This window comes from Platalea leucorodia, assembly GCF_965183815.1.
Source record: "Platalea leucorodia genome assembly, chromosome: 2".
NCBI classification, from domain to species: Eukaryota; Metazoa; Chordata; class Aves; order Pelecaniformes; family Threskiornithidae; genus Platalea; species Platalea leucorodia.
The window spans coordinates 23,595,279-23,609,398 of record NC_138824.1 but is presented as its reverse complement, the minus strand read 5'-3'; the positions used below and the strand labels follow the sequence as shown (position 1 = coordinate 23,609,398).

Genomic DNA, 14,120 nt, shown 5'->3' with positions numbered 1-14,120 from the left:
AGAAGCACACAGCTAAAATGTATGGAGTGGGAGACTGCACCACCCAGCCCCACTCCCACCTCACACAGTGCCCACCGCAGAAGCCCTTAGCAGAGCATTTCTCTCTCTCTTCTTGCAATAGCCAATATCCCCCACCATCACCTCCACTCCAGTCGGCTCACACCCCCACGCCCCTTTGATGGGTGTGCGACTGCATCCAAAAACCAGCAGCAGCGCAGTGAAGCGGTGCAGTACCCAGGTGGATGGATGTCTGCTCCGTGGGGTGGATCCATCGTACAGCCACAGCACGGGGTACAGCACAGCACTCCCACTTTGCCCAGTGAATAGGCATGCCAGTATTCATTTCAGAATTTGTTTATCTTCATTTCTTATGTAGCCCAAGGCCTTATTTATTACCCGTGCTGTCCTCTGCACTGACTGCAAAGTGCTGTTTTTCCTCACAGGCCGTTCTTTTGTCGTCTCACCGCGATATCGGAATGCATCACAAACACTAATTTTTTTCCTCCACGGCGCCCTCACGTGATGGCAGTTCCCTGCTGTCCCCATCTAACAGCTGGGCACTGAGGCACAGGGAGATTAAAAACATCCCTTAGATCCGGTGCTAGGTGAGAGGTGGGTTTTGCTGGCAGACCCAAAGGGCACAGTGCGGCGAGTGTCTGGCTCTGCAGTCCCAGCAGCAGAGCACTGAGCACCGACAGGTCTTGCGTGAGCAGAAAATGAGGGACACACTGGCACAGAGGTGGAGAGCTTGGATGAAATGATCTTCATATAGGCCCTGTGTAGCATCCTCTGGTAACATCCAGTTACCCAGAGGATGAGGAGGGGAAAAATATTCAGCTGCTTTAAGGTTTCTATTCCTACAGCACCTTACCTTTTCACTGCCCATCTTTTAGCATCCACAGCAAATAAGCAGGGGGCCTACAGGAGGCAATTTCCCTCAGTTCACAAACCCTGATCTGTCCCTGGGGCAGATTGACCATGTGTGAGTGTCCTGTGGGTCTCATAGCAGCTGCATTATAGACCCGTCATTGTAACACTTGCAAGTAAAGGAGCACCTCTTGATTCTTAAAGCTCTGTTCTACCCTAACTAGTAACCCCCAATACCAAATCTTGTGCATTTCTACTTTAAAAGCAGTTTAGAAAGCCCTAAATGATGACAAAGCTTCTTTCTAACTTTTTCCTCCCAAGTAAACAAAGTGTTTTGTTTGTCTTGCAATAAAATGTTTTTGATTCATATCCCTAAACTGTCAGGGTTTGATGAGTCCAAAATGGATTTTTTCCAGGATACAGAATGAAAAGATTGAGTTGTTCTGACTGCTCTGGTCTCCAGCAGGAGCAAAGAAAAGACTGAACTTGCTCAATACAGGAAATCTAGCCAAGCTGTAATAATGATGAGGGAGGAACGGCACTTTTCTAAGGACTATTCTTGGGCCAAATTCTAACATATTTTGCAAATGTTGGGAAAGTAGTACCCCTGAAAGCCAGAAGGTCACTCTTGCTGATAAGTGCTGGCTTCTTACCACTGTGCCACCACCAGGCATGAACAACAGATATATTTCTCCTGAACTCATTCTCAGAGGCAGTTGTGAAAATAAACTATTTTCAGCTCAGCCTGAGATAAGCACTTGAAATGTTAGCCCAAATTACTGTTTTGGAGACAATGGTGGGAAATGCCAAGCAACTTACAACTGGTGCAACCAATTTTGCCTCTAACACAAGAGGGCATTAGCATTTGGACAAGGTAGTTACGTGACACTGGGTGGCACATTGTCCATTCCTAGGACAGAAACGTTACTCTGAAAAATAGACACAAGCACACACATATCTCAGTTATTTGAATGGGGGAAAAGGTTTTCCTTGTCCATCCTAGATTTTGCAGGATGCTGCTACGTGCGTTTACTTGTCTGGAAGATGTGTATTGTATACCCACCCAAAAGTAACCCACATTCAGGTGCGTAGACAAACACACACACTGGTTACTGGTGACATGTCTTTCCCAATGTTGGTAGACACAAAGTGCTGGATACCATGAAGTACTGCAGTGCTGTCCCAACTGTTGTTCAGGGCATCTGTGTGGTTCCCCCATTCCCAGCTGATCCAATTGTGCCCACGTGCTGTCCTGAGCAGTTTTCCCCCTGTGATGAAGACGGCAGCACGAGGTCGTGCTGCAAATCTGGAAACTCCTCCATGCCCACGCAGAGTATGGGACAGACTACCCCAGCATAACCCTTTCCTTTACCTGCTCCCACCCTTGGGATCTGCAGCCCAGAAAGGATCCCTTCCCCTCACATGCACTCTAGATATGGAGTCCTAATTTGAAATTTCAGAGGCAGAACTTGCTAACCAGATTCCACTTTTCAGCTGTTCGGGCATGCTGTACCGGCAGAAAGGCATTATCCCAGTTTCCACGGCCTCACCGTGGTTTGGCCATGACAGTCCTCAGCAAACACACATCTGCTCTGAGTGTACTAGAGATATGAAAGTGGATTTTTTTCCTCCCTGTTTATGTCCAGAAGGATTTACCCTCCAGAATTTGTCACTTTGGGCTACTCTCCTTTAGATGGCACTGTTACCACTTCCAAGAGGGACTGCTGCTGGCCTCTTTGCTGAACAGGGCTGAAACTGGGCCAGGACTGTCATTTTTACTGGGCTAACAAGCCAGACCAGGTCAGGAGTGACCCAAGTCAGGGGGAACTGTTCGTGATATTTGCTCTAAAAAGTCTTCATGGTGTCACCTTCATGGTGTCACTCCAGCTCCCACCAGTCAGTTGTTCACTTTGGAATATCCCTCACAGCACAAAGATTGTATTGACATGATGAACATCCAACATTAAGGACAAACTCAATCTGCTCCTCTTCAGAATAAGTTTGAAGCAGTCCCCAAAGTCAACAGGAGTCCTGCATGCATATCTGAGGGCCTTAACTAATTAATCTGCTAATTAAATAATAGTTAGAAGCCATGCTGTCCACAGGCACTGCAATCATTACTTTTCTAGCTAACTGCTTATGTCAGAACCACTGCTTTATTTTTTTTTGTCCACTGCCTCTGTCATCACCTGCTTCTATTGCCTAGGCTTTTTCCCAAGATAGCAAACTCGTTTAGTTATCATTTAATGGGTCTGTATTAAGTACTGCTACATGTTGTGCACTCCTTGATGCCTATTAAATGAATCTTGCCTATTAAGAACATTTTCAACTGAGAAAGAGAGATGATTCCAGGATACCATTCAGCAGTGGTCTGGAACAGCCAGAAAACAAATCCAGCAAAACCCAAAGAAAATGGTCATGCAACCTTAAGGTTGCTACAGCAAGTGCTTAAAATTGGAAAGCCCTCAAAGAAACTGCTGGTGTGGGCCAGCACTCTTTACTACATATTGACCCTCTATTTCTTCAGCTAAACATGTCTGTTGGACCACTTGCATTGGTGCTTTCCCCAGCTTTGGAGAGAGAACAGTGTGAGCAAGACAAGAGAGCCACGGGCACGGGGAGACTCCTACCTGTGTGCAAAACACTGGTCCTTGAGGTGCTTTTAAGACTCAGTCCAGTCCTCGCTGCCTGGGAGCACATTTTCCAACAGAATTCAGATCCAATTCAGAGAAAAAAATCTATGTTTTGGGTATTATTTTGGTGTGGTGTAAGGAGAGAAAAAGATATACTAAAATTAGGCCATGGGTGACTATCAGCCCAAAGAGGCTCCCTAGCACCAAAGTAGGACTGGGCCCTCTGCAAACTTCTCTGGAATAAGGCCCCACCTTGCTCCTGAACAAGTATTATTCCCTTGCCAAACTGCAATTCTACTCAGACCTCAACCATTTTGCTTGCAGGCTTCTCAGAAACAAACACACACAATTATTATTATTTTTATAATGGGAAAAGTTTCTTTTTCCATGCTGCCCTAACTCAAATCCAGCCAATGCAATTTTGCTCAACCTTTCAAACAATAATGCCATCTCAGAAAATGTCTACAGATCGTATTTTCGAATGACACTCAGAAACTTGGAAGTCTGTGTCTATGTTGCAAGACAACAGACGGCCCAATTACGCAATTTCTTGAGTAGTCCCAGATCATCCCACTACATGTAGGCTCTCAAGCATCTCATTTAAAAGTGCAGCAACCTTAGGCCTCCCTGGAGGCCTCAGTTGAGAGAGGCAAGTACCTCAAGCAGAAATTCAGATCTTCGGTGCTGTAAATATTCTTCTGGAAATGCTCACCTGCCTCCATTCACTAAAAATGGAGCCTACAGCAACCGTACTCCTAATGTAGGTACCACATCTGAGTGCCTAATGGATAACTGTTGGGCTCACGCTGACTGTGCACCTTGTCACCCAGGGAAGCCAGGGGTGTCTGTGCCTGGGAGGGGTCCATGTTACATGGCTCCCAGCAGCAAGCAGCAAGACACAAGTGTCTTGCACTGCACTGAGCAGTGATGTGCAGATATATGTACTCAGGCAAGCCCAGAAGGGACTGACACTCAGGCTGAACACAGGTAAGCAAGTCCAGCAGTGCATGTGAAAAAAACCTACATCTAATCCTGCCCAAGCCTGAAGGGTCTTAAATTCCACAGGTATATTATGTTTTACCTCCAAGCCCTCCAGGCACTCAGAGGAGTATTACTGCAAACCCCCAGCTGGCCTGATAGTGCAGAGGAGCTGGGAACATGAGCTATGCTGGGCCAGGACTTGGAGAGGACTCTATTTAATAAAGTCCCCTGAGGTGTTCAATTTAGGAGGCATTCTCAGGACAGATCTAACATGCACCAACAGGATGAGAGTCATCTCAAAGCTCAGCTGCAGCAGCTGTTCTCATTTAAAACATATCCAGAGGAGACGAAGGAGATATGCCCAAGCTTCCAGAATTCCTTCAGCAAATTGTGAATGAGGCATGAGATGAAAAATCTCTCCCCAGTGGACAATGCATAGACAAAGCTGAGCAGACACTGCTCTGCCCTTTTTTGTTTCCCTCTGCTTTAATCAAGGACACTCCACAGTCAGCTCCAAAAAAAAAGAAAAAAAAAAAGCTTTACAAATGCCCATCAAGCCCAGAAATGTCAAGACTAAAGAAAAATACAGGGCGAAAAGTCCCCTGAGAAGGTATTTAAAATATTCAGTACTTTTAAAAAATTCTCTGTTTTTTTTCAGTTCAGTGAAGCTCCCCCTGGCAAGATCAGCTCCTACTTAGGGAAAAGTATGAACTACGGTATTTGGTCAAAGGTATCCTTTCCCATTAGTACAAAAAAATAACTGAATAAAGTATTTCAGAATTTGTAAGGACTGTTTGAATCTGTGTTTTGGTTTTTGCTTTTCTTTCTCCCATTTAATACTGAAAGTTTACTCTTCCAAAAGTAGACAAACAGGCAATCAAGGATATTATCCAAACCTTGGGTCCTACTGCTGATGATCGTCTGCCTGTTTTACAAAGTAGTTGGGACACCAGCTTAACCTGGGATGGTACAAAATACATGGGCATCAGGTGAACCAGGTCTACACCTCAGAGCCCAGCTAGATTTCCCAGATCACTAAATGGCTTTTTTAACAAGCAATACCTACAAGTCCATAAAGGTTACTGTGGTCAACTTCTAAACTTTACTCATTTTGTCTCTGGTTTAGTGAATAAATAAGCTTCTCTAATTAGTGACAACATTTTCTGTATGTTCTCTATACCTGCTGAATGTAATCTCCTAAATGCTGAGATAATGTTATTCTAACATCTTCAGGAATTGGCACCTCTATAACAGGGACCACTCTGCCTGATCTGTGGTGAACAGGAACAGTAGACAAGTACTGTGAGAAAGCAAATCTTTTCCTTCATCCAACACCTTTGGTTGACTAAATGCATGGATTGCTTTTGCATTTGTTCGCAAGTATCGATATCTCAGTTACACTTTCCATTCCAGCTGCAGCGGTTAGGGACTGGGACTTCTAAGTTTCTGCATCTGCTTCATTCCTAAAAACATCCTGAAACCTCTCCGTGTTTGTGACAAATGCTTCAGTCACAATTCTTCCTTTTCCAAGTTCCCAAACTTTCATTTTCAAATACATGGCATCAAATAATAATTCCCTCCTCAAAATAACTGTTGCAAAGAAATTACATGCTTTACTCCCAAGAACAAAGTTTCAATGACTGTGGAATAGATTTGGGCAAGTGACTGGTGTAAAGGCAAAATATCTTTCCAATGGTAAAAAGTACCCATTGCACTTACCTGTCTGAAAAAGTGCTGTGTTGTTATAGCAAAGACATCAAAGCCACAGCTGGCCCTTTTAAGCTCATCTCGAATATTGCTTAATTGCCGGGACTGCTCATCACACTTTTCCTTCAGTCTCTGAACGAATTGCTTTTCAGCGTCTCGACTCTCTCCTGGTTTGGGGGAGAATCCATTCTTTGGAGTGGTTGGCCTTTGCTTGGGATGTCCTACAAAGGAGAGAAGAAAAGACCATCATCAGGGTCACTTACTTTATATGTCTGGACATGACCTTTATATGTTTCTAAGGCCTTTGGAACTCAGCCCTATAAAAGAAAAAAAGGTCTGTAGCATTCACACAGATCTGTAATGACTTTCAAAAAAAGCAAGAGCACAGCAAAATATGTTTCCCTAAGGGCCAAAGTTCAAAGCTTTGTAACAGTCATCTCACCTCAGGCCCTGAGCCTGAAGGTCTGCTACAAGTTGAGGAGAGCTGTCCTAAGAATGTCTTACTGAGAACCGAGGTTGTTAGAGGAAGGATTCATCTCACCTATGTTAGACATCTACAAGAATAGAGGTCTGCATATTGACATGTGATGCTGAACTGTCCTGAATGCCAGTGAGAAAAACGGGCACTCCTAGGCTGAGATTCACCTTATGCTATTGTGGATGTGGAAAACAGTTGGATGACATTTACACTCTACACATGATTTCTTTGGCCACCTGAACCTTAAGCTTGGTGACTTGACACAGATGCCAGATTTACTTTGCTTTTGCAGATTTTAGGACAATGTGGGGCTGGAGCTGTCCTCCCCTGAATGCAAACACAGCATGGTTTGCTTGCTACTGGGATATCACTATTTCATTTTATCAACAATACTGCAGTCTACCTTGCCAGTTCCCCTTGCTCTCCCCTTTACAACACTTCTAAAGTTGCAGCACAAAACAGATATGTATAGAAATGCCACCAGGTACCACGTAATGCTGACTGGTTACGTCACTGGCTCTGCATGGCAGCTCTCTCTGGACCATCACTTTACACCAGAATCACTAGATGGTCTGCCTGCAGAAATGGGTCCAGACAGACTCTGGCTCCTCTGATGTGCTCCAAGTTGGCTTGAAGCAAGCCTGATCCTGTATAAAGATGTGAAACCACTAGTGTAGCTTGTTGTTAGGATATCAGCTCACGTACAGTGTCATAGTCACGTGAATGGCAGAAGAACTAAAGCTTACTCATGATAACCCACTTCAAGAAAGTGAGGCTTTCATCTTAAATTAAGTTCATATCCTACTTGAGTCAGCTATCCATTTCTCTGGATATACTTAGTCAGGAGGACGAAGCAAGAAGCAGTAGTAGTAGTTCTGGCAGCGTCAGGCTGCTCAAGCCACTGCTTGGACAATCTGTTTTGTCTTTATCTTAGCTTTTTGAGAACTCTCCTCTGCAAACATTTATGGTCAGCTGGGCAACACCTTTGCACAGCTGATTCTTTTTGCTACCCTCAGTCTCTCCTCAGCTGATGCTCATTCCTGAATGCTGGCCAGGAATCTCTGGTTCTCTTCCTCAGCTCCTCCCACTAGTCTCAAGCTTTTAGCCTAGGAGCTAGAGTCAATAAGAAAGGGGGAGAAAATAGAGTCAGACACCTTGTTCCCATGTGTTACTAGAGATGGCGGACATTGGTCTGGATACAGATGAAAAATGAACATTTCTGTGTTAGCAGAAAGGGTTGAGTGTGCAAGAATCTAAACAAAGGATATCTTGTGGTTTTATAGTCTTATAGTACACAGTTCCTGAAAAATAATACAGAAACAATGTCTCCTACTAGTCCTCAGCACTGAATGCAACAGGGGACAGTATTCTGCCATGGATACTACCCACCCCTTTCCTAATAACGAGAAGAATCCTTCCACAGAGATGCATCTGATGGTATGAGTTTGAGCCAATTTGTGAAGTAGAGCATTGTTCTAGAGGTAATTTGGGTAGATGTGGTTTAGATATTTTAGATCTTTAAGACTGTGGCCTGGGTGTGCAAATGGATCCTTAGGGCACTTTTACTAGATCAGGCAGGGAAGCAGTATGGCTTTGTCAGAGCAATACCCCAGGAGTGTATTCCTACTTTTTCAGGTCCCCAGCTTGTGTGGAGCCACTGGGAGCATATCTTTCAACTTGCTTGACTACGTTCTGGCTCCAGGCTAAGCTTACAGGGAGCTAGCTCCAGCAAAGATGCTCCCTCATGTCTCCAAGTATCTCATGCTGCAGCTGCAAAGAGCCACAGGTGCAAAACAGTCTTTGAAACTCTTTGTGCCCATGACTTGCATTTGCGAAGAGGAATACCAGGTTTCGCAACATGTCAAGACTAACTTCATGATGTTGCAAGACCTAAATAACACAATACGGGATGTTAGAGAGGACTTTCTGTCATTAGGAGAGTTCAACCAGCATAGCTATTGCCCTCTATCCATTTTCATGTCAGTTAAAGCCTGTACACCTTTTTGTACAGGAATGATATTTTCTTACAGATTCTTTCATTCATTTAAAGGGGGTCTTAACTGGGCAGTAGGTATTATCACAAAAGAAGAAATTCCTAAAAGCAACAGCCATAAATATCTGACTTTTTTGTATAAAAATCTCAGGTTGTTTAGGCATAGGGAGAAGTGTAGGGGGAAGCCCTTGAAATCAGTCCAGTTTTAATTAAAACAGAAACCCATCAGGTTGTTTTGCCTTCTATCTTTCTAGCTTTCCTGCTCACTGAAACATTTGAAGTGCACATCTCCATGTTGTCCTTGTCAGTATTATAAGTTGTCCTTGTAAATTAAACTGTGCTATGCTCCTCAGGGATAAATCTGAATTTCTCGGTTCATTTGGGTCTGAAAAGCAGCTTGCTAAGCTTATTCTGCCATTGATGTCTCTCTTCTGTTGCTCTGCACAAAACAGGGTATATATTAATGATGCTGGCCCTGATCATGAATGTCCTTTTTGCTGATGGTGGGACCAGGGGCGCAGACCCACTGTACGCTGAAATCACTGAACCCCTTTGATCCACTTCAGAACTCCCAGGTCTTTTTTATCTACCTGAGCGTTTGAACTAAGGAGACATAACAAGTATATACTCATAATTAACACAACCCATGAGGATTTAGACGGGGAATGCAATTTATTTGCCTTTTAACTGTCCAATTTCTGACATTTTGGTAAGTGAGGAAATTACTTTGAGAGGATTGATAACAAGCAATCTGTAGTGTGACAGATGTCAGAAACAGATAGCACCATCCTGCAATGGTGCACTTATGTACACCTGCCCCTATACACAGATTTCATGAATGGTGTTGCATCAGTATATAAAATTGAGATCCTTACAAGACTCTGCATCTCAAAACTCCCTTGCAAGTCTTCAGGAGGACCGATCCAAATTCTAAAGATCAGATTCAAGGCTAAAAAAAAATTTGTATGACAGTCAAAAACCAGCAGTGATTGAAAGGAACTGCATGTGAGGAGCCCAGTAATAGAGGGAAAACAACCTAGAAATGGCACTCAGAAATTTTAGAGCCTGTTCCATGGCCACATGTAGCTGTGGTAGAGTTACCTGGGGGACACATGCTCACCTATCACAAAGTGTAAATGCCACACGAGTTTGTGATCCTGATGGAAGAAAGGCTGTGCTACTGCCCCTTAGCGCCAGCTACACTCACTCCTTGTCCTGTTTAATGGCTGCTTTGATTATTTTGTGAAATTGTAAAATAGGTGAAAAGATTGTCTGTGTTTATTGCTTTGCTATTGCTGTTGTTATTTCAAAGAATGCTAAAGGCTACTCTAAAAAATGAATGAAGATGAGGTTTATTTTCCTATTTGATCCTTACAGTGATAAACAATTTTAGGCTGCCATAATTTCAGACAGCCAAGCTTAAGAAATCCTAAATCAGTCTGATGGAGTGAGGGCAGTTACTCAGCCTCTCATGAGAATGAAGAAACCTTTGAGGCCGCGTGAACTGGATATGCCAAAATTTTAAGCCTTGAAAATCATTAAGTCACCCGTGGAAATGCAGACCTCCTTAAGACAACACAAATACACAGTACAAATACGCCTATGTTTCATTTTGCTTTCTAATTCTAGTGGGAGCAAATCAGCAGTGCTGTAATATGCTGCTACAACCACAATCGGTGCTGGTGCTTAAACTGGACTCCCACCATTATAAACGCTGGTGAGCTGCTGGTCTGGCACTGTCTGCAACAAATTTTTCTTTGGATATCTCTTGGTCATCTCAGCAGGTGCAAAATAGCCTGAAAATTATATGATTCAGAGGACAGTGTTAAGTTCATCTTTTTACCCTAGTATCTTAGTAAGGAGAAGAATTCTGAGTCCTGTTGGTGCCTGGAAAGATTAAATTTAACCTTCCATTTTCTTGATTTTGTTGATTGGGAAGGAGAAGAATAGGGATTGCATTTAGTAAACATGAAGAGACTGTTGATGCAAGTTATAGGAGCCGAAGAGCTGTTCTAAATGTTTTATACTTCACCATCAACTGAAGAAACATGGGGTTCTACTCCCCATAATTTTAAGTATCATATAGCTGTAGAGATGACATTTAAATTATTTAAGTAGAGTCTGAAAAATGAGGTAACAGAACAGAAGATAAACTGCAAGCACAATGAAATCACTGGGACCATGCCCACTCATTTCAGAAGCATTTAGATCCGCTAAAGGTCAGCCTTACAAAAGCCTTTAGGTACCTTATACATTTGTTAATGTACACTTAGTAGACACAAATAGAAAGAAGTTCTCTTCATTTTAGTAAATAAACAAAGGTATTCTTTAGAAATGCTAAACCCATTTGTTAGTGCCTAATATTGAGGGGTAAGTTGACAATGCCCCAATAGCACCCTGAAGGTTATTTCTATAGATAATCCCTTTTCCAATTATGCATAGAAATAGCCCAGGAAATTTAGTGCCTCTGCAAAACAACAAGAGTAGCTTCTGAGTAATATACTATCACTCCAGGTAATTGCCTGAGGTGTCTTCCGTTTCACTGTTATCTATCTGTTCTCTTTTTATATGAGAGAATTATAATGATTAAAAAAAAGTTCCTGTGCCATTAAACATGTAATAGCAATAACTCTTTGTTTTGAAGGAGAGAGGATTGCACGGTTGTAACAAAGAAAACATAAGTCTATTCAGCTCATGGATTGGTATGATAAAGTCTGCTGTACTCACAGCCAGCTTAATGAACCTTGGACACAATCAATCTTCACTTAACAATAGTAGGTCTCAGATTTTAGTGTGTTAACAAGAGATGCAAAGTCAACAAGTTTAAATCTTCCCTGAAACAGTGCTTTTGGGTTCATAAATACCTGGTGAATGGAGCTTGGTGGCTGTGACTGCTGATCTCTTAGGGGATGAGACAGCTGGTCTGTTAACATCCTGATCTTTTTGTACTTCTTTCTTCAGACCTGTTTTAGAGAAAAAATAAAGGTAGAAAGAAACCCATTTTATAATTCTGTTTGCAATTGTGCAGAACTATGTCACTAAGATACATACCAGAATGGCAAAATATAAGTATTTCACCAACACACATCCTGGGCTTCACATAGAATGATGCTACACAGTACTTCTGTGTAGGATGCCAACCTGCCACTTCTGCAAGCATGTCTGTGTGCATGTGGCTGAGCTGACATGCACAGCACTGAAGAAGGTCAGAAGAAGGCCTTACGCACCATCTTGGTTCTCCAGCCATCTGCACAGTGACAAATGCCATTAAGGCACAAACAGCTACAGAGGTAGCCCATCCTATCTGTTCTGAGCTCTGTGGTCTGTCTCTTTTTACCTCGCTGTGCATCCTCAGCCAAAGATCTTCTGGGCTGGAGGAGAAGCTAAGTAGGACTGTGCAAAGCTGACTTAAGTTACCTGCAGGGCCCTGCTCCATCAACTTTTTCCCCAGGTTAGGAAACTGCCTTTTCTGGTGACCAGCTTTCCCAAGAGGGTCTCACACAGGCAAGAGACAGGCAGGCTTCTGCAGAACCAGAAGCAGGCAGGCTGTTTCAGGGCTGTGCTGGATGTGGCGTCCCAGACAGGAGAGTGGGTCTCTGCCTGTGCAGTAAGTCAGGCAGGGCCAGAGAGGTGCACCACATTCATTGCACAAACCTACAACACACTGTGCCAATGCAGGACACAACAGGGCCATACCATTGCCTTGCTGCCCACAAGGCTGAACCAACACCTGGTCCATGCTCATCTATGACCCAGGCATGAGCCAGGCTGCCTGCCCTCCCTCCTCTCCTCTTTGTGTTTGTAGCTCTCCAGATTACTCCAGACCTCTGCATTTATCCTTTTTTCTGCAGCCACTAATTCTTCCCACTGACAGCATGATGCCCCAGAGCTCTTGGGTTATGATCTCCAGAAACTTTGTGCCATCCTTTCCTCTTCCTTTAATTTTTTCAGTGGGAGGCAACTCAGTGTCTGTTATTATTCCTCCCACCACTGGAGCTCTCTGGTTACAGGCTCAGGATGGTCTGTCAGTTGTCCAAGCTCCGCAGTCACTGACTGCCTCTTGTACGAGGGAGATGATACAACTTCATCTGAAAGCCAGAGCGGCCACCCAAGCTCAGCTCACCCCTCCTGCCCACCCACAACTCCCATCAAAATAGCTGTGGGGACCATGCTGAGTGCAGTAACATGAAAGCCCTGCCCTGCTCTTTTGCCCATGGTGTGACAGTCACAGCCACAGGATTTCATGCAGAAAACACTCACCAAGGAAGTAAGAAGGAAGAGCAAGAAAAAGCAAATCCCTGAGACATTAATGTATTTTCCTGTTTGCTTCCCTCTTTTGCCATTAGTGTTTGTAAGGGTTGTATTTTAGCCTGCAGGACTGTGTCACAGCCCCTGGATACACAGGAAAAAAGACAGATGTAAGGCAAACAGCTTGTCATAAAGGAAAACCAATGTTTGCCTTATTAGTTTCACTTCTCAAATGAGTACATTTACGGACATCTTCTTGGAAAATGTCCCACAGAATCTGAAGTATCTGAAGCAGAAAAATAAAACCATATTTTCTTGGTGGTGCTTAAAGACAGCGGCAGTCCAAAAGCTAACGCTGTCTTCCATTCTCCGTAATGCAAATGTCATCTGGCTATTTCAATAGTGGAGAAAAGTGATAATTTTATATGGGGATCATAATCTTCAGGGACACTTACTAGATGACTAGTTTTCCACCCTCTCCACAGCCACAGCTAGTCACTGTTGCAGTATCAGGCTTATTTTTGATGCATCATTCACCCTTCCACTTCTGTCTGCATCAGGATTTGCAAGCAGAAAGCTGCGGACACAGCATTTGCCACACACCAGAAGCCAAGCTTCATATTTTCTAGCACTGTCTCTCAGCATTCGCTTGCAGAAGAGCACATGCACATGCACAAGCCCTGTGTCCAGCTATTTGTGGAAGGATGGCACAGGAGAAGGTCTAAGACCCTCCTTGACTCCTTCCCACTGTTCATAGGCAAACTGCACCATCAGTCATCAGAGGCTGGTAAACACTGAACTCTTCTTCATGCCTTTACTTTGGTCCATCTCCATTTTCTCTGCTGTTTGTAAATTGGACATGTTGAGGCTAAAATTCTCATTTTTGATCAATACTTTTCACAGTGAAGTGACTGAGGATATAAATTTCCTGTGCCTGCCACCTACTACACTGTACTTTACTACAGAGCAGGACATAAAGTAAGTTTATAGTGCCATTTCATTACTAAGGACCGAGTGAAAGCAACCTGAGATGGGAGCTGTGAGACAAAACCAGAGCTTGTTTTATTAGGTATAGTTTATATGGTTACAGATTTGAGCATTACTTTTTCATGGCAATGAGGCCTTGGTTTTTCCGTGGTTTTCAAAATAAAAATATGATGTACAAATGGGCCATATACCAAGCTCCTCTGTAAATTTTGCTACAGCAATGTCA

General features: G+C 43.4%; 1 protein-coding gene across 1 annotated transcript in view; it reads right to left on the bottom strand.

Annotated features, from left to right (window-relative positions):
- MTUS2 (microtubule associated scaffold protein 2) overlaps window positions 1–14,120 on the bottom strand; it is a gene marked incomplete at both ends in the record, with an annotated part of 197,474 nt that overhangs the window by 51,747 nt on the left and 131,607 nt on the right. Inside the window, 2 exons of the mRNA XM_082305018.1 lie at window positions 6,201–6,409; window positions 11,524–11,622. Of these exons, the coding sequence (XP_082161144.1) occupies window positions 6,201–6,409; window positions 11,524–11,622 (308 nt within the window). The remainder of the gene's footprint in view (window positions 1–6,200; window positions 6,410–11,523; window positions 11,623–14,120) is intronic.